The 20054-nt window shown below is 37.7% G+C and overlaps 1 protein-coding gene across 8 annotated transcripts in view; it reads right to left on the reverse strand.

Annotated features, from left to right (window-relative positions):
- The window catches only part of LRRC7 (leucine rich repeat containing 7), a 574473-nt gene that overhangs the window by 448954 nt on the left and 105465 nt on the right, over positions 1–20054 (reverse strand). For all 8 annotated transcript variants that reach the window (XR_014053757.1, XR_014053759.1, XR_014053758.1 and 5 more), the window contains exon 2: positions 6932–7029. Coding sequence is in view for 3 of the 8 variants with exons in the window: in XM_081490660.1 (XP_081346786.1) it covers positions 6932–7029 (98 nt within the window). In the remaining 5 variants the exon portion in view is untranslated. The remainder of the gene's footprint in view (positions 1–6931; positions 7030–20054) is intronic.

Raw genomic sequence — 20054 nt, forward strand, 5'->3', positions numbered from 1 at the left:
GAACATATCTTTCACCAGATAACAGAACCAACTCTTAGCACAAATATGCAGCAAGTGAATTCGTTTTTAAAGTCCTCACCTATATAACCATTTTTTGACCTTTCCTTTTTCTTTCTGAGCATCCAAAGTTCTCTCGAGATTTGATTCTTTGCTGAGATTAGTGATCTAAAATCACTTTTATGTTAGAGAGTCTTAAGATTTGACTAGTGTTACCCTTGAAGGAATTTGCATTTTACAAAAGTCCAGTGATGATTCAAGCCCTAATTCAAATGAATGGCTTGCTAAGCCAGATGTGCCAGTAAAATTAGTGCTAGTGGAGTTTTTCTAAAATTATATCTTACATAGAGTCTTGGGACAAATATAACTGCTGATAACTGAGAAAGCTGGTTTAATCCTGTGGATATTCCAGAGAAGAATTCAAGACATATTTTTGCCTGAATTTCTGTTACCACCTTGAATGGAAAAGTTATCTAAAATATACCAATTTTGTATTAAGCTTGCATGAGCTTGATTTCAATTTTTTAATTAGTCTAAGAATGTTCAGGCTATGTATGAATCTAATTTAATCTAATTTCCCTTTAATCTTATCTTTACAATACATCATGCCCAAACTATTAGTGAGTAACATGTATTAATTTCAGACGTGCTGGTAAAATTCAACTTAAAAATGCAACTTTGTTTTTTTGTTATGACACTGTATAGTCACAGTCTAAGATATTAATAAAAAGTTCAAACAAATAATAAGATTTTCAAGCTAATAAGAAATCACTGACCATTTGTTTCTTTTGAGTCCCCTGGTACAAAACTCATGTACATTATTACTTTGACTTTGTTGAAATGGTCGCTGACTTAAGAAATGGTCGCTGTATAGAAAGACCTCAGAAATGAGAAGTAGGAAAGACTAGTTTTCTAGAATGTATATGCCAAACTAAAGAGATAAACAGAGTTGAGTAGGAATCTGTAATTCAGCAACTCTAATGTTTTAGATACATGAGTGCTAGTTGCTAACTCTTGAAGCTATACACACATGTTATATACCTTTCTTTGTATGATAATTTATGCTTAAAAATTTTAAAGAATTAAGCAGGAAGTGAATCCTGGAGAGCTACAATGAGGGCATAGAATACTGTGTGTAGGCATATAACATGGAACAGTAGGAATAAGATAGGTTCTGGAGTCAGACTTAACATTTGCATCCCAACTTTGGCGCTGACTGGTTGTGTGACACTACATGAATTATTTAACATGTCTGAGATCCGATAGCCTCATCTATGTACATGTGGGCTAAGTCAGTTCAGTTGTGTCTGACTCTTTGCGACCCTATGGACTGTAGCCCTCCAGGCTCCTCTGTCCATGGGATTCTCCAGGCAAGAATCCTGGAGTGGGTTGCCATGCCCTTCTCCAGCGAAACTTCCAGACCCAGGAATTGAACCTGCATCTTCTGCAGCTCCTGCATTGCAGGTGGATTTTTTACCACTGAGCCACTGGGGAAGCCTCAGCCTCATCTATACAATATGGCCAATAATTAAGCTTGACAGAAAGGAGGGCTGGCCCTAGAATGGAAGGGAGATGTAGAGGAAATGAGTTTCATTCCAAATAAGAAGGAAACTGTATTTTAAGAAAAGCTAACAGAGCAACTGAAGATAAGGGAAACACAACTGACCACAAATTATAGGGCTTAGATAGGAAAAGAGGGCTCTGCATGATAAATAGAGGCCAAGAAGTCACTTTAACATCATTGCGGGCTTCCCTAATGGCTCAGATGGTAAAGAATCTATCTGCAATGCAGGAAAACTGTGTTCAATCCCTGGGTCAGGGAGATCCCCTGGAGAAGGGAATGACTATCCACTCCAATATTCTTGCCTAGAGAATTTTATGGACAGTGGAGCCTGGCAGGCTACAGTTCTTGGGGTCCAAAGAGTCAGACATGACTAAGCAACTAACACTTTCACTTTCAGATTCTTGATCTCCCAAGTACCACCTCTTCTGTTTCTATGTTCCCATTCTCATCTCTAAAACAATTTGGGATAGCTAAGTGTTCTTGCCTGGAGAATCCCAGGGATGGGGGAGCCTGGTGGGCTGCTGTCTATGGGGTCACACAGAGTCAGACATGACTGAAGCGACTTAGCAGCAGCAGCAGCGGCAAGTATACATAGACATATATATATATATACTATAAGCAATAGTATGGGATATAATGTTGAGTAACTTTACCTTTTCCATTTTACTAGGCCAAATGGCAAATACATTACCTTACTTTCATTACCTTACATTATCTAGGATTACTTTTAATACTAAAACAACTCTTAAATGTGATTGGTCCAGTATAATAGGCTTAAGCCAATGAGTACATAGCATTCTTATGGTGTATAGTGATGATACAGGAATAGGGATTTATCCCAATTTAGGCTAATGAAAGATAGAGTATTTTCTAGAGGCATCTAGGAAGTTTCCTAGCATAAACAGAAGTCCGGGAAAAGACAGTAACTCTTTCTCTGCACACTGACATTGTTACGCACATGTATGAGGTCTATAACTACACAGCACAGTGCTACCATCATAAAGGGTTACTTCAAATGTCCTTAGCAAATATGAACCCTCCCCCACCCCCACTGCCAAAGAGCCCTAAGTGAGTGAGATGACAGTAACACCAGGTCATCCACACCATACTGGAATCACTGGGACATAATTTGAAACATGGTAAAGAATCCAAGTATCCAGAGACCCATCACAAATTTGAGATGAAGGCAGTGAGAAGAAGGGTAGACTTAGGATCTTTTAAATTAATGTACTCCACTTCTTATATTGCATTTAGTATTGCCTACTTCTGTATCCTGTTCACTGTAAATCATCCAAGGGCTTGACTGGTTTTCAAGCCTTGATTCATTGACACATATTTAGTGTGAAATTCTTAATAAGGATGGTTTCTGAAAAATAACAAAATAGGAAACAGAATCCCAAAAGAAGGGGTAAATAGATAAAAAGCAAGAGCAATCACGGCAAATGTAAAAGGTGACAACCTGATATGGAGGGACGCCCAGATAGAATTCTAGATAGGAAGGGGCATTTACAAAACTGTCCTTGAGCCATCAGGGAAAATGAACATTAAATGAACATTAAATCATGTTCAATAACTTCTAATATGAAGGCAAGAACTTGACTAATTATCATGATTTTTACCAAACTGGTTAACACAAGAATATTTTGACATTTTGTATAAATAATGAAGTAAGCAACCATATTGAGAATGTACATATACCAAGGAACTGCAGGAGATCTCTAGATCCTAAATGTGGCCCTCAGCTAGACTCTTGGTCATAAAAAAAATCTAGACTCTTGGTCACAGAGCCACAAGAAAGCAAATCCTGCCAACAGCCTAAGTAAGCTTAGAAGTGGCCTCTTCCCCAGCTGAGTTCATGATGAAACTTCAGCCTGGTGAAACTCTGAGGCAGAGAACCTAGCTAAGCCCCACCTGGATTCTTGATCCAAAGAAATTGAGATAAACTGTTTTTTAAGACAGTAAATTTGTGGTAATTTATTACCAAGCAATATAAAATTAATACAGCATCATAAAGAGATTATGGCTGGTCTGAATAAAAGCTGTCTCAGCAGAGTGATTGAATAGGAGCCAGACTGCATTGATTTGGAGGAGTGAGAGGAGGCTAAGTGGAGTGAGCACAGATGACTCTAAGAGGTTTGCCTGGGGACAGAAGGAGAATGTAGGGCTGTAGCTGAATGGTGCTTTGGTTTTGAGGACAAAGTTTTTATTGTTGTTTTTTATGGGAAGTAACTTGAGCATATTTAAAAGTCTGTCTTTTTGAAGGATCAATTTTTACTTGATTCTTGAAAATTTGCTTGGCTATGCTAAATGCAGCATAGCTAGATAAAACTTACATGAAATAACTGGTTAAAACCGATATGTCTGGTGACCTAATATCAATATTAACATTGAAAACATTGTAAATGATTATAAAAGAAAGTAGTATAAATTCTGTTATTCAGCTAAACCCTCTTGTTTGCAAATCTCCAAATGAAAGAGGGCTTCCTTGCATTTGTAGGATCCTATCAACTGAGAGACAGCACACACACACACACACACACACACACACATTGCCAGAGTCAAGTTCCACTATTCTTTCAATTCTCAGCAAAGGGAAGCCACTATTATTTGACTTTCTGTGATGATTTTCTAAGGTGGCAGCTTTCCACAGGAGCTGACCCGTAAGTCTTGATCTAGATCCCATGTTGAATTTGTAGAATTATGAGGAAAGAACTTGTGTGAAATTAATTATGTGAGGCAAATTACCATCTAACACAAATTACTATCTAGCACTGCTGCAAGAATTCCAGCTTTGTGTCATTTGTTTACAACCCGTTCCTTGCTATATATTATCATTTCTAAAAATAGTAGTTATAATTTCCCTACATTTTCATTTCTATGATAAAAACATGCTTTGCTATCCTCAAATGGTTAGCTGAAAATAAGCATTGCAATAATAGATGAAGAGGAAGAAAGCAAGAAGAAAACTTGCCACATCCCAAGTTCTATACCAGGTACTTAATATAAATCATCCTTAATTCTCCAAACAAAATTTTAAGAAAGACTCTTTAATTATCCTCATTTTTCAAATAAGCAGACTGAATCATTTAGATTAAGAAAATAATACCCAGGGTCCTGCATCTGATCATACTGTGTCACATTAAAGAATAAATCCCTGTGTGTAACTTTAAAGTTAATGTCTTAATTAACTACTGTATTGCTCTCATTCTAGAAAAGAGGATTCTTTCTTAGGGAATTAACAGCAGTCAGTACAAGACAAGAACTATGTATTAAACTAACAAGGAATAATGCCAGAGAATATTACTTTGTATGTTTCTCATTTCTTATTATGTCCTTCCATGTTCAACAACAGAGTCAATCCAGTTGAGCTCCTGTAGTGATATTTCAAAAATTGTCCTGACTGCTATGATCCAGTTGTTGAGAATTTGCTCGTTATAACAGAATAAATATTTTTTTCAATGTATCTTACATTAGACAACAATAAGACTTAACTCTGGAATATGTCTATTATTATTAGTCTTTTGTAACCATGGTAATTTAATGTCATCTTGCAGTCAGTCACTTGACTTAGGCTAGTGGTTTTTAGGTTTGAGCTTGCATCAGAATCTCCTGTAGGGTTTCTTCAAAATACACAGATTATAGGACTTGACTCTCAGATGTTTGGATTCAGTAGATGTTGGTTGTAGACCTTAAAATTTGTGTTTCAACAGCACATTCCCAAGTGCTTTTGCTGGTCTGGAGACCACACTTTGAGACCCACTGGCCTAGACCAGGATTTTAAAACCTTTTTCTGTAAAGAATCAGGTAAATACTTTTGGCTTTGTGGACCATATAGTTTCTGTAACAACTGCTCAACTTTTCATTTGTTGTGGAAAGCAGCTATACATAATTCCTAAATGAACAGAGATGTCTGTGTTTCAATAAAATTTTATTACAGAAAGAGGTGTCAGGATGTATTTGGACTGTAGCTGGTCAACCTCTGGGTTAGACCAACTCAGTATAAGAGGCCTGAAAAACGACTTTATATATACTAAATGTACTCTGTGACTCCAAGAGAATCAGCTCTAGCTTTATTCACAAAATCCCCTTCTAAGTTTCTAAATAAAACCTGCAGAACTATAACAGAGACTAAGTTGATTGTGTTAAACCATCACAGAGGAGAAATCCCAGTGAACCCAATAAAGAAGCAATAGTTTTATGCACGAGTCTGCATTTTACAAACAGTTTTTGTTTTAACATGCCCATTAACTATATCTTCATTTTCAAATTTTAGTTTTACTTGGATATTGTTTATAATGTTGGAAGTTATAAATATACCAAATGAAACACTATATCGAATGACATAGATGCCAACCCAATCAGATTATCTATTGACTTTCTATAAACTGAAAGAAAGCAAAAATACACTGCTTGCCATGAGTGTGCCCAGATTTAATATATTTGGTCTTCACCCAGGATAGTGTACTTCAAACTAATTTAAAATACCAATATAACTTTAAAAGTCTACTAAAGTGTTTATGCCAATGAATCCACTGCATTAACTCTATCCTTAACACAATGTAAATTCCTGTAAAAATATATCATTCAGATAAATTTTTGTCATAATGAATTGCTTTTTAATTCCCTGAAAATAACCAGATGCAAATGCCATGAGGAAAGCTAGTATTATGGGTCATCATATAAACTTTAAATGCAAATATTATGATAAAAACGTCTCCAACAATGCTATAGACTAGAAACAGTTAGATAAAAACTCTGCAATTATATATTGTAACATTTTGATAACTTAAAGATGGATTAAAATGGCTTAATGAGGGAATACACCACTCCTCATTCAAAATCTGTTCCTAAATTCAATTAACTCAAATGTTTCATTTTGATCAATGGATTTACATTTGCCACTAGACATTTATTCTTTAGGTTAATGCAGTGGTTTTCAAAGAGTCCTTGGTTTGTTGTTGTTTTGTTTTTTAAAGGTTGAAAGAGTACTGTGGTCAAATGAAACTGGAAAATGTTCATTCAAAACAAACTTAAAAATTTTTTAACTTCTTCGGAAGCAATATTCATGGTGCATATGTCTAGGAAAGATGTGGTAAACTTTGCGGCCTTTTCCAATCTCATTTGAACACAGAACCAAATTATCAGTAGAGCATTTTGAAGTACACAAGAAACAATAAAGAAAACAATGTTCTTAATGCCTAAACCCAGGTACCATATGATATTTTTTACAGTAAATTCAATTAGATTTAACAAATATTTGTCAAATACCTCTATTATTTGATTGATCACTTAAAGGTTAACATTTTAGTTTTGTTATGCTACTCACCTAAGTCTATCTAGAACAAAGTTAATCCTATTAAACATACTTACACTCCTCTTCAGGCCTCTTCCGCAGTGCTGCACGAACTTCTTTACAAGGACTTCTCTGATATTGCGGGGGATTCCTTCCCCGTATTAAGTTCTCCATCCTATAGGAGGAAATTAAAAGAGTAGTTTAATATAAAAATCTTGATATATTTTGAAAAATTAAATGATTTAGATCAAGAGTCAACGATTCAGGTATATAGAGACGCTTAGTAGACCACATCCTTAAGAGTACTGAGCAAGGGGCAGGACAGTCGGGAGTGGCAGGGACTGTAGTAAACTGTAGAGGGCTTGACTTTTCTAAGGCATTCCAATTTTAAAAATATAGAAACCCATGTGGATGAAACTCATATACACATTCTCCAATTAGAGACTCTTATGGGCTGAATGTTTGTGTCCCTACTCCCCCCACTCCTCCCACCTCCTACCTTCACAGGTTGAAACTCTAACCCTTAAAGTAACAGTATCTTGATGTGGAACCCTTGAGAAGTAACTAGATTAGCTGAAGTCATGAGGGTGGGGCATACATATTGGGATTGGTGTTTTTATAAAATGAGGAAGACAGACTAGAGCTCCCTCTCCCCTGCGTAGGAGGATACCGTGAAAAGGCAGTCATCTACAAACCAGGAAGAGAGCTCCTGCCAGGTACCAAGTCTGCTGGTGCCTCTATATTAGACTTCCAAGACTCCAAAACTGTGAGAAATAAAGTTCTGTAGCTTAGGTCACCCAGTCTGTGGTATTTTGTTATAGTTACCCAAACTGGGTAAGTCAGAGACCCATTGACTAAAAAAGTGATTACTTACGAAGCAAACACATTTATTAAAACTCAGGTTACACTTTAGAAAGAAAGAACTTTTCACCAGCATTCTGAATACAAGTTTTCCAGAGTTTACTTGCTGATTTTCTCTGTGCCAATGATTAAATTGAGAAGGGTTTTCTAATTCTAATTAATTGTGACTCCTTGAAAATATGGTTAATATAAAGTGCACTTCTCAGTTACTTTCAAGGCTGACAATCAGAAAATAATAATAAATGGACCAAATGCAACTTGAGTTGAAATATTAAACAGAATATACTCTGTGATTAGTATTTTCTGGTCTCAGTAAAACTTACAGTTTTGTGCCACTGTTGTACATGCTACTTATTTTGAAAACATTAAGCAACTATTGAGTGTTCAAGATTTGAAAATTCAGAACAAAACAGTGATATGTTAAAAACATAAACTTATAAGAATCTGCTATATAACCCAGGGAACTCTACTCAATATTTTGTAATGGCCTACATGGGAAAAGAATATAAAAAAAGAAAAGAAAATATAAACATAGCTTCTTAACATCTAGATAATTATTCTAATGGAATACCACTGGTTTTAACAACTGTGCTGGCTGATAGCATATATTGAAAACAGCATGGTTGTCATGGGTTATAGTGGTGGAAGATCTCCTAAGGTTAGTGGTACAGAGACATATTTCTAGTGTCTAGAGAGGAATTTGAGAAAGGATGATCCAATAAAAGCAATATATAAAATGGCATGAAGTATGCAATGGCACCCCACTCCAGTACTCTTGCCTGGAGAATCCCATGGATGGAGGAGCCTGGTGGGCTGCAGTCCACGGAGTCGCTAAGAGTCAGACACGACTGGGCGACTTCACTTTCACTTTTCCCTTTCATGCATTGGAGAAGGTAATGGCAACCCACTCCAGTATTCTTGCCTGGAGAATGCCAGGGACGGGGGAGCCTGGTGGGCTGCTGTCTATGAGGTTGCACAGAGTTGGACACGACTGAAGCGACTTAGCAGCAGCAGCAGTAAAGAACCTGCCGCCATTGCAGGAGACATCAGAAACTTGGGTTCAGTCCCTGGGTTGGGAAGATCCCCAGGAGGAGAGCATGGCAACCCACTCCAGTATTCTTGCCTGGAGAATCTCATGGACAGAGGAGCCTAGTGGGCTACAGTCCATAGGGTTGCAAACATCTGGACATGACTGAAGCGATTTAGCATGCATGCAGTAACATAACACTATTCCTATGAGAGGCTGTCATTGCTTCTAAAAAACACTTTTCCAAATATACTTACTGAAACCAATCTATTCATAGGTAAGGACTACTTTGTGTGTGTGTGTGTGTGTGTGTGTGTACTCACTCATATGCCCATGCTATGTATATAAAGTACAAGAAAATATTTCTCAATGTGTGATAACTTGAAACAATTTCACTCAAAGCTCAAGTGAGAAAAAAGCTTATCATTGTATGATAATACATTGTATGATAATACAATGACAGGTAAACAAATGAAAATCTCAAGAGTTTAAGACATAATTTGCTTTAATGTTATATATGAGGGATGGAGTCTGAGCTTCCAGGACCAAATCTGCAGTTTCAGTATAAACCAGGCAAATTATACAAAATGTTCTAGATTCTGACTCTTGAATTAATTCAATGCAGAATTTTGATTACATGTTTCAGCAAATGCATGAATTTTCATGATGATATAATAACAATTCAAGTGAACTTATAATTAACCACTAGTATTCACAAGCTCAAGACAGTAAACTACAACAAACATAACCTACAAATGCAAGTATCTACACAAAATTGTGATTTAATTTTAAAAACCAATTTTTAGTCATCATGATTATACTAATGAAGGATGAAAACTTAGCCTGGTTGGAAATCTATGTAAACCAGTCTCTTAGATGGGTTATTAATTTTCTTTTTATGTATCTGACTATTGAATATATGAAAACGAAAGTGGTCTAATTGATTTCCATGTAACTACACTTGAGGGTATGCTAGAAAAATTGAATGTATGTTAGAAAGTACTGCTAAGGATTCCAGGAAAGTTTCACTTACAATGGTTGCTAATTGGCATCAAAGATCATGAAGAATCATGGTGGCCAAATGTTTCATTATGGGAATGCTCACAAGTAGGTATGCAAGAGATTATGCAGTATTAGCAAAGAAGTATGGTTTAAATGTGATGAGCCCAGGTTCTGGAATTGGACTGCCTGGGCTAAACTCCCATTCTGTCTCTTAAAGAAATATTTTAGGGAAAGATACTTAGTTATTTTGGGGCTTCTCAGGTAGCACTAATGGTAAAGAACCCTCCTCCCAAAGCAGGAGACACAAGAGACATGGGTTTGATCCCTGGGTTGGGAGGATTCCCTGGAGAAGGGCATGGCAACCCACTCCAAAATTCTTGATTGGAGAATCCCATGGAGAGAGGAGCCTGGCAGGCTACAGTCCATGGAGCAGCTAAGAGTTGGACACAACTAAAGTGACTTAGCACACACTCATGCATACTCATATATAAAAAGAATATGTTATATGTAAATATAATATTATACAAATATATATTTGTAAAAATGTTTATCTGCTAGTTAACATGTTGATTTTTTTTTATCAATTAGTTATTTTAGAAATGGTTGCTTTCATTTGTGATATTTTAAATTTTTAGAACCAAGAAAAAGATAACTGGGGTCAAGGAAACTCACTATAAACTATATATACAACACAGTAATAGATGAATATAAATTAAAATAGCATTAAAAGTTGTCAGAATGCTAAGTGTTATTATACCCAGTGGGAAATATACTTTGAATCAAATTAAATGTGGAACACAGCAGTGTTCATGTCCAAGCTAATATAACTGTGAGATTTCCACTGTCTTGAGATTATATTTCTGGCTACTTGAACTCTTCTACCAGATGACCAATGTCATCTATGATCTACAGTTTGCATTAAATGGTCAGACAAAAGGACCAAGAATGAAGCCTTGGAGCACAGCCAGGACACAGCAAAGATGCTTTTCTAGCTACTCTCAAGCTTGGCATGTCACCAGAGGGAGTGTGTTAACAGTGTCAGCAAGGAGAGATTATGTGTGATGACCACAGGCAAGACAGATGCTCTAACAACTCATTGAAGAGCTCTGGAAAGTGCAGCCTACATGTCAACTGCTGGGAAGAAATAGGGGCAGCCAGATTGATATCAAACAGCATGAAAGAGCAATCAGAGGTCATGAGCAACCATGTCCACAACTCTCTTGGCAAAACATAGGTCACAAAATTACCTGAGCAACTTTATATAATACAGATCACCCCATTTTCAGTACTAAAGATTTCCATTCAGTAAGCTGGGGTCAGGTCCAGGTGGATATATATATTTTTTAACATTAATTAAGTGAGTACGTCAAGGTTGCATATTGTCATCCTGCTTATTTAACTTATATGCAGAGTACATCATGCAAAATGACAGGCTGGATGAAGCACAAACTGGAATCAAGTTTGCCAGGAGAAATATCAATAACCTCAGAAATACAGACGATACCACCCTTATGGCAGAAAGCGAAAAGAACTAAAGAGCCTCTTGATGAAAGTGAAAGAGGAGGGTGAAAAAGCTGGTTTAAAGCTCAAAATTCCAAAACCGAAAATCACAGCATCTGGTCCCATCACTTCATGGCAAATAGATGGGGAAACAATGGAAACAGTAACAGACTTTCTTTTCTTGGGCTCCAAAATCACTGCAGATAATGACTGCAGTCATGAAATTAAAAGATGCTTGCTCCTTGGAAGAAAAGCTATGACAAACCTAGACAACACCCTAAAAAGCAGAGACATTACTTTCCAAACAAAGGTCTATATGGTCAAAGTTATGATTTTTCTAGTAGTCTTGTTTGAACGTGAGAGTTGGACTATAAAGAAGACTGAGTGCCGAATAATTGATGCTTTTGAATTGTGTTGTTGGGAAAGACTCTTGAGAGTGCCTTGGCCTGCAAGATCAAACCAGTCAATCCTAAAGGAAATCAGTTCTGAATATTCATTGGAAGGATTGATGCTGAAGCTGAAGCTCCAATACTTTGGCACCTGACGCGAAGAGCTGACTCATTAGAAAAGACTCTGATGCTGGGAAAGATTGAAGCCAGGAGGAGAAGGGGAAGACAGAGGATGAGATGGTTGGATGGCATCACGAACTCAATGGACATGAGTTTGAGCAAGCTCTAGGAGATGGTGAAGGACAGAGAAGTCTGGCATGCTGCAGTCCATGGGGTTGCAAAGAGTCGGAGATGACTGAGTGACTGAACAACAACAAAAAGTGCTTCTAAAACAGCCTTACGCTAGTTGTAATACTGGCTTTGGGAACCCTTTTAAATAAAAATATGTATACTTGAAGATGTAGGAAGAAGTTCAGTGAGATCATTCTACTGGTTCAGAGGTAAGGTGAGGTCTGGTGAGAAGACTGCAGTTAGGACAGGTACTATCAAAAATGAGAAGAGTGGCCAAAGCAACAAAGTCAAAGGCTTGCCATGTCAGTAAGTTTAAAGTGTCTACCACACAATACAAGTCAAACATCTTTTTCTTTCCATAGCTATTCCATCTTTCTTGATATTCCTTCCAGGGCCTAGATTATGGTCAATAGGCCATAAGTATTTAATAAATGATTCAATGGATAGATGAAGTCTGCTCTATCCTGGCAGAAACATTTGGAATATTCTCCTTTTTTATTCCAAATTTTACCCATCCTTGAAGATCTATTTTTAACTTCTGATTACACTCAGAAACTAATTCAACCACTTCAAATATACTCAGTTCTTGCCTTCTGACTCTTCTCTATGATATCTACTAAATGTTTGGAAGTGTAACCAAAGATTTTCCAGCTAGTATTATCCTTCTTTTCAATGTTTGGATCCTTTACTCATATAGATTCTAGACCATTTGAGGGCTTTGACATAACACATTACATTTGTCAAAATACTGTCATATAATTTGTTTCATTTTCTTGCCAATTCTGAAGTATATATCAGTGCATTACTATTTACAGATGAGACAACAGGAAGTCTAAGCAATTAAGTAACATATGCAAGGCAACACAGGAGGGCCAGAGGAAGGACTTGAACTCAGGTCCTTTGACTCCCAAAATGTAATCTTCATCTCACAATGCATAGAAGGTTGTCAATCTTTTCTTTTTTCTAATGTTTAGTGTCTCATAAAGTAGTTTTCTTATTGAGTTGTAGATGTTCACTAAATGTTAAAATACGGAATATTTATCAGTTATTGTAACTTTAACTTAGGCTTCTATTAAGTTTAAAAACTAAATAGAAATAATTCATGGTAAAATATAGTAAATAAAAGTAATAAGAATTTAAAACATGAAAATGTACTTATGCCTGAACATAGAAAAAGGAAGAAAAATATTGCTATATAATTTTTGAAAATAATGATTGGTAGTCTGTTCTGTCAAGGGAAAGAGAGTAATAAGAAAGCAGCATGTTGTGACTATCCATCCATACAAAGTTCTAAGGTCATGTGACCACTCAGCTTTTCAGAAATCCTTTGTTGGCTTTGAATTTAAGAAAAACAGAGGAAAGAGTTATTAATAAAAAGGCAGTGGAAAGTGTTCTTGCTTTATCTCTGAGCTGTTGGTTTTCTTTTTATGGAAAGTGAGGTCTGAATTCAGCACTCCAAACCAAACTGGAGCCAAACTAGAACTATGAACACATATTAAGAATAAAGTAGCCGTTTATCAAGATCCAATTTGAACTCCAAATGACAGTGCAAAAATAGTCAATACACAATTATCTCAGTCAAATATTTTTAATTGATATTTAATAAAGACAAACTGGATAAAGTTAAATAGAAAGACTGTTGTGAAAAATATCACATCTTAACTACCCTTAAACTGCTCAGGCAGAGAGTGAAATGCCTAACATAATATAAAGATAGATAAAGCACTGTTTAGTTGGAAAAGAGACAGATGTGTGACTTATAAAGCCAGTGATGATGATTTACCAGACATTCAAGGATCATCGATTGTCTCAAGGAGAAACTGGCTTTATACTGCCATGTCATACATTTACGGAAGCTAGAAAATTATCAAAACCTCAGATATGCAAATAATGCCACTCTAACATTGAAAGTGAAGAGGAACTAAAGAATCTCTTGATGAGGATAAAGAGAATAGTGAAAAAGCTGGCTTAAAACTCAAAAAGATGATGATCATGACATCCAGTTTCATCAGTTCAGTTCAGTTCAATTCAGTTCAGTCCCTAAGTCATGTCCAACTCTTTGCGACCCCATGAACCGCAGCACGCCCAGCCTCCCTGTCCATCACCAACTCCCGGAGTTCACCCAAACTCGTGTCCATTGAGTTCATGATGCCATCCAACCATCTCATCCTCTGGCATCCCCTTCTCCTCCTGCCCTCAATCTTTCCCAGCATCAGGGTCTTTTCAAATGAGTCAGTTCTTCCCATCAGGTGGCCAAAGTATTGGAGTTTCAGCTCCAGCAACAATACTTTCAGTGAATATTCAGGATTGATTTCCTTTAGGATGGACTGGTAGGATCTCCTTGCAGTCCAAGGGACTCTCAAGAATCTTCTCCAACACCACAGTTTGAAAGCATTAATTCTTCTGTGCTCAGCTTTCTTGATAGTCCAACTCTCACATCCATACATGACTACTGGAAAAACCATAGCCTTGACTAGACAGACCTTTGTTGGCAAAGTAATATCTCTGCTTTTTAATATGCTATCTAGGTTGGTCATAACTTTCTTTCCAAGGAGTAAGTGTCTTTTAACCTCATGGCTGCAATCACCATCTGCAGTGATTTTGGAGCCCAGAAAAATAAAGTCAGCCACTGTTTCCACTGTATCCCAATCTATTTGCCATGAAGTGATGGGACCGGATGCCATGATCTTAGTTTTCTGAATGTTGAGCTTAAGCCAACCTTTTCACTCTCCTCTTTCACTTTCATCAAGAGGCTCTTTAGTTCTTCTTCACTTTCTGCCATAAGGGTGGTGTCATCTGCATATCTGAGGTTATTGATATTTCTCCCGGCAATCTTGATTCCAGCTTGTGCTTCTTCCAGCCCAGCATTTCTCATGATGCACTCTGCATATAAGTTAAATAAGCAGGGTGACAATATACAGCCTTGTCATACTCCTTTTCCTATTTGGAACCAGTCTGCTGTTCCATGTCCAGTTCTAACTGTTGCTTCCTGACCTGCATACGGGTTTCTCAAGAGGCATGTCAGGTGGTCTGGTATTCCCATCTCTTTCAGAATTTTCCACAGTTTATTGTGATCCACTCAGTCAAAGGCTTTGGCATAGTCAATAAAGCAGAAATAGATGTTTTTCTAGAACTCTCTTGCTTTTTCTATGATCCAGCAGATGTTGGCAATTTGATCTCTGGTTCCTTTGCCTTTTCTAAATCCAGCTTGAACATGTGGAGGTTCACAGTTTATGTATTGCTGAAGACTGGAGTAGAGAATTTTGAGCATTACGTTACTAGCGTGTGAGATGAGTCCAATTGTGCAGCAGTTTGAGCATTCTTTGGCATTGCCTTTCTTTGGGATTGGAATGAAAACTGACGTTTTCCAGTGTTCTGGCCACTGCTGAGTTTTCCACGTTTGCTTACATGTTGAGTGCAGCACTTTCACAGCATCGTTTAGGATTTGAAATAGCTCAACTGGAATTCCATCACTTCCACTAGCTTTGTTTGTAGTGATGTTTCCTAAGCCCACTGACTTTGCATTCCAGGATGTCTGGCTTTAGGTGAGTGATCACACCATTGTGATTACCTGGGTCGTGAAGATCTTTTTTGTACAGTTCTTCTGTGTATTCTTGCCACCTCTTCTTAATATCTTCTGCTTCTGTTAGGTCCATACAATTTCTGTCCTTTATTGAGCCCATCTTTGCATGAAATGTTCCCTTGGTATTTCAAATTTTCTTGAAGAGATCTCCAGTTTTCCCCATTCTATTGTTTTCCTCTATTTCTTTGCATTGATCACTGAGAAAGGCTTTCTTATCCCTCCTTGCTGTTCTTTGGAAATCTGCATTCAGATGCTTAGATGCTCAGTGATCCAGTTCCATCACTTCATGGCAAATAGATGGGGAAAAAGTGGAAACAGTCAAAGATATTATTTTCCTGGACTCCAAAATCACTGCAGATGGTGACTGCAATCATGTAATTACAAGATGTTTGCTCCTTGGAAGAAAAGCTATGACAAACCTAGACAGCGTATTAAAAAGCAGAGACATCATTTTGCTGACAAAAGTCCATATAGTCAAAACTGTGGTTTTTCCAGTAGTCAGCTATGGATTGAGAGTTGGACCATAAAGAAGTCTGATCACCAAAGAATTGATGCTTTTGAATTGCAGTCCTAGTAAAGATTCTTGAGTCCCTTGGACAGCAAGGAGATAAAACCAGTGAATGCTAAGGAAATCAACTCTGAATACTCTTTGGAATGACTGATCCTGAAACTAAAGCTCCAATACTTTGGCCACCTGATGAGAAGAGCTCACTCACTGGAAAAGAGTCTGATGCTGGGAAAGATTTAGCTTAGGAGGAGAAGGGGGAAATAGAGGATAAGATGGTTGGATGGCATCACCAGCTCAATGGACATGAGTTTGAGCAAACTCCAGGAGCCAGTGAAGGACAGAGAAACCTGAAGTCCATGGAGTGGCAAAGAGTTGGACATGACTTTGTGACTGAACAACAACAACAACATTTAGGGAATGATACATATAATAGTGTGGCTTCCCTAGTAGCTCAGATGGTAAAATATCCACCTGCAATGCAGGAGATCCAGGTTCAATCCTTGGGTTGGGAAGATCCCCTGGAGAAAGCAATGGCAACCCACTTCAGTATTCTTGCCTGGAGAATTCCATAGACAGAGGAGCCTGGCAGGCTACAGTCCATGGGACTGCAAAGAGTTGGAAATGACTGAGCAACTAACAAATACATGTAATAGTATTGCTTTTCACCTCTTTTCTAGAAAATTGAATTCGAAATAGCTGGCCATCATTATGGACTTCTTGAAAATGTAGATTCTACCCTTTCTAAACAACAAATCAAAACTGGAATGTGCATGTGCAAAGTCACTTCAGTCATGTCCAACTCTTTGTGACCCTATGGACTGTAGCCCTCCAGGCTCCTCTGTCTATGGGATTCTCCAGGCAAGAAATCCGGAATGGGGTGCCAGTTCCTCCTCCAGGGGATCTTCCCAACCCAGGGATCAAACCTGCGTCTGTTACACCTCCTGCTTTAGCAGGCGGGTTCTTTACTACTAGCATTACCTGGGAAGCCTTTGGCATCCAAACAATAAATCAAAACTGGAATGTGAATGGTATATAATTCACTCTACAGAGCTTGTAGCAAACAACTGTTTCATTAAAAAATCTATGAAATTATTAAGAGCATGCATAGCAATGGGGATAAAAATCCAGCTCTTCATAAATTCAGAAAGCATCCTATTCACAAAGTTCTAGATTTAAACTGATTTATTTTCCTATTAAAAAAAAATCTTTGTGCTTTTTACTTACACACAAAGTAATACTGTATCAGAAGCTGCTATTTTTATGAAGGTATTTTACTAACAAATTGAATTGGTATTAGGAATAACAATCTTCCCTCATTGTGAAGCTCCTTACAGAAATAATTATGTGAAATATTTAGGATACGTTCATTGCTGAAATATCTCTCTCACTCTCTCACACACACACACACACACACACAAAGGTTAAATTCACTAAAATCAGAGTTACTCAAAAAAATAAGTTCCTTAAAGCTACAGAAATTAATTGGTTGAATTAATAAAACATTTGCCTATAAAAATTAATGACATTCAAAGATGGAAAAAATGCAAAGAAGGCATAATAAGAAATAAATCAACACATCTAAAATATCTAAAAGATGTATACTTTATTGTTAATAGCAAAAACAGAGTTGGCAATGTAGAAGAACTGTATCAATTTAAAAAATGGTGAGAATTTGAAGAAGTTCTAGTGTTGGATCAACATAATTATGCAAAGATAAAACTGATGCTAAAAAATACAGAAAAAAATGCTAGGTGCTTTAACAAGATTATTACTGCTAAGGTAATAATGGTGGTGGTTTAGCTGCTAAGTTGTGCTCGACTCTTGCAACCCCACGGACTGTAGCCTGCCAGGCTTCTCTGTCCATGGGATTCTCCAGGCCTGCCAGGCTCCTCTGTCCATGGGATTCTCAAGGTGAGAATAATGGAGTGGGTTGCCATTTCCTTCTCCAGGGGATCTCCCCAACCCAAGAATTGAACCCAGGTCTCCTGCATTGCAGGCAGATTCTTTACCAACTGAGCTATGATACTATTACCACATTTACGAAGGCTGAATTCTAAAGAATTGATGCTTTCAAATTGTGGTGCTGGAGAAGACTCTTGAGAGTCCCTCAGACTACAAGGAGATCAAATCAGTCAGTCCTAACGGAAATCAAACCTTAATATTCATTGGAAGGACTGATGTTGAAGCTGAAGCTCCAATACATTGGGACCTGATGTGAAGAGCCAACTCATTGGAAAAGATCCTGATGCTGGGAAAGATTGAGGGCAGGAGAAGAGGATGACAGAGAATGAGATGGTTGGATGGCATCTCTGACTCAGTGGACATGATTTTGAGCAAACTCCGGGAGATAGTGAAGGACAGGAAAGCCTGGTGTGCTACATTTTATGGGGTTGCAAAAAGGCAGAGACAACTGAGCGACTGGACAGCAAACATATCTGAACTATCCATAATTTTTTAAATTTACAAGCATATGGAAACTATTTAAGATATGTATTTTGAATAAGGAAAAATAAAGAGATACAATATATTTACCTACTATTTAGAAATTAACACAATACATATTTATTTATTGATGTTATTCAGTTGCTAAGTCATGTTCAACTCTTTTGGGCTCCATGGACTGTGGCTTGCCAGGCTCCTCTGTCTATGGGATTTCCCAGCTAAGAATACTGGTTGTTGTTCAGTTGCTTAGTCATGTCAGACTCTTTGTGACCCCATGGACTGCAGCACACCAGGCTTCCCTGACCTTCACTATCTCCAGGTGTTTGCTCAAACTCATGTCCACTGAGTCAGTGATGTCATCCAACCATCTCATCCTCTGTTGCTCCCTTTTCCTTCTGCCTTCAGTCTTTCCCAGCATCAAGGTCTTTTCCAGTGAGTCAGCTTTTCTCATCCTGTGGCCAAAGTATTGCAGCTTAATCCCTTGCAATGAATATTTAGGGTTGATCTCCTTTAGGATTGACTGGTTTCATCTTCTTGCTTTCCAAGAACACTGGAGTGGGTTGCCATTTCCTTGCCATTTCCTAGGGATCTTCTTGGACCAAGGATGGAACCAGCATCTCCTGCATTGGCAGGTGATTCCTTATTACTGAGCCTCTTGAGAAGCCCAATACATATTTATAAACCCAGTCTGATCTTTTCTCCATTCTTTCTTTCCTTCCCCTACATACTTTGATTTCAAAGATTGAGGAAAACATTTGTGTTAACATTTGGGTTTCATGATTTTCAGTCAACATTTACTGAGTGAGAATACTAATTCCACTGAAATACAGAATCATCTCTCCTCTTGAAAGTGTTCTACGATTTCAACCACATCCCCAACTATCTTCTGTCTCTCTGTCCTATTATAGGATCCTCCACATACATCGAAGCACCCCAATCTCCACTAAAATTCCTTGAGGACAGAAGTTGTATCATTTCTGTGGATTGAGCACAATTTGAAGAGCATAGAAGAAACTGAATATTCATTTTTAAATGACTGAATGAATGATTGGTGTGAGAAATAAATGTATGCCCTGTACAGCTTTAATGTGATCTACGGTTATACAACCTCTTCTTATGTATTATTTATTCCTCATAAAGAGCCTATGGGCTTAATATTTTACAAATGATGAAATTGAGACTCCCTTGCCCAAGGTCAGCAGCAAAGCCAATCTAATGCCTGGATTTTCTGCTTCCTGCTGATCTTTGTACATGAGCACAGCTGCCTAAATGAAGGAATTATTCTGCTCATTTCCAGGTGATTCCTGGAGCCTCATTAAGTCTCAGAGGAAGGACTGCTACCATATATGCAGTTGTTTAGATGCAGAAAAAATGTGTGCAGATGGACCTAATTATTTTGCAAGAAAAGCATATATTCCTTTCTGCAAGTGAAATACAGAGAGTTGGCAAATATAAAATAATATTATCTTCCAAATGTGCGTAAATATCTAAACATGTACTATGCTGCTGCTGCTGCTAAGTCGCTTCAGTCGTGTCTGACTCTGTGCAACCCCATAGATGGCAGCCCACCGGTCTCCCCTGTCCCTGGGATTCTCCA

Source organism: Giraffa tippelskirchi, chromosome 5 (genome assembly GCF_054371585.1).
Source record: "Giraffa tippelskirchi isolate mGirTip1 chromosome 5, T2T-mGirTip1v1.2.pri, whole genome shotgun sequence".
NCBI lineage: Eukaryota > Metazoa > Chordata > Mammalia > Artiodactyla > Giraffidae > Giraffa > Giraffa tippelskirchi.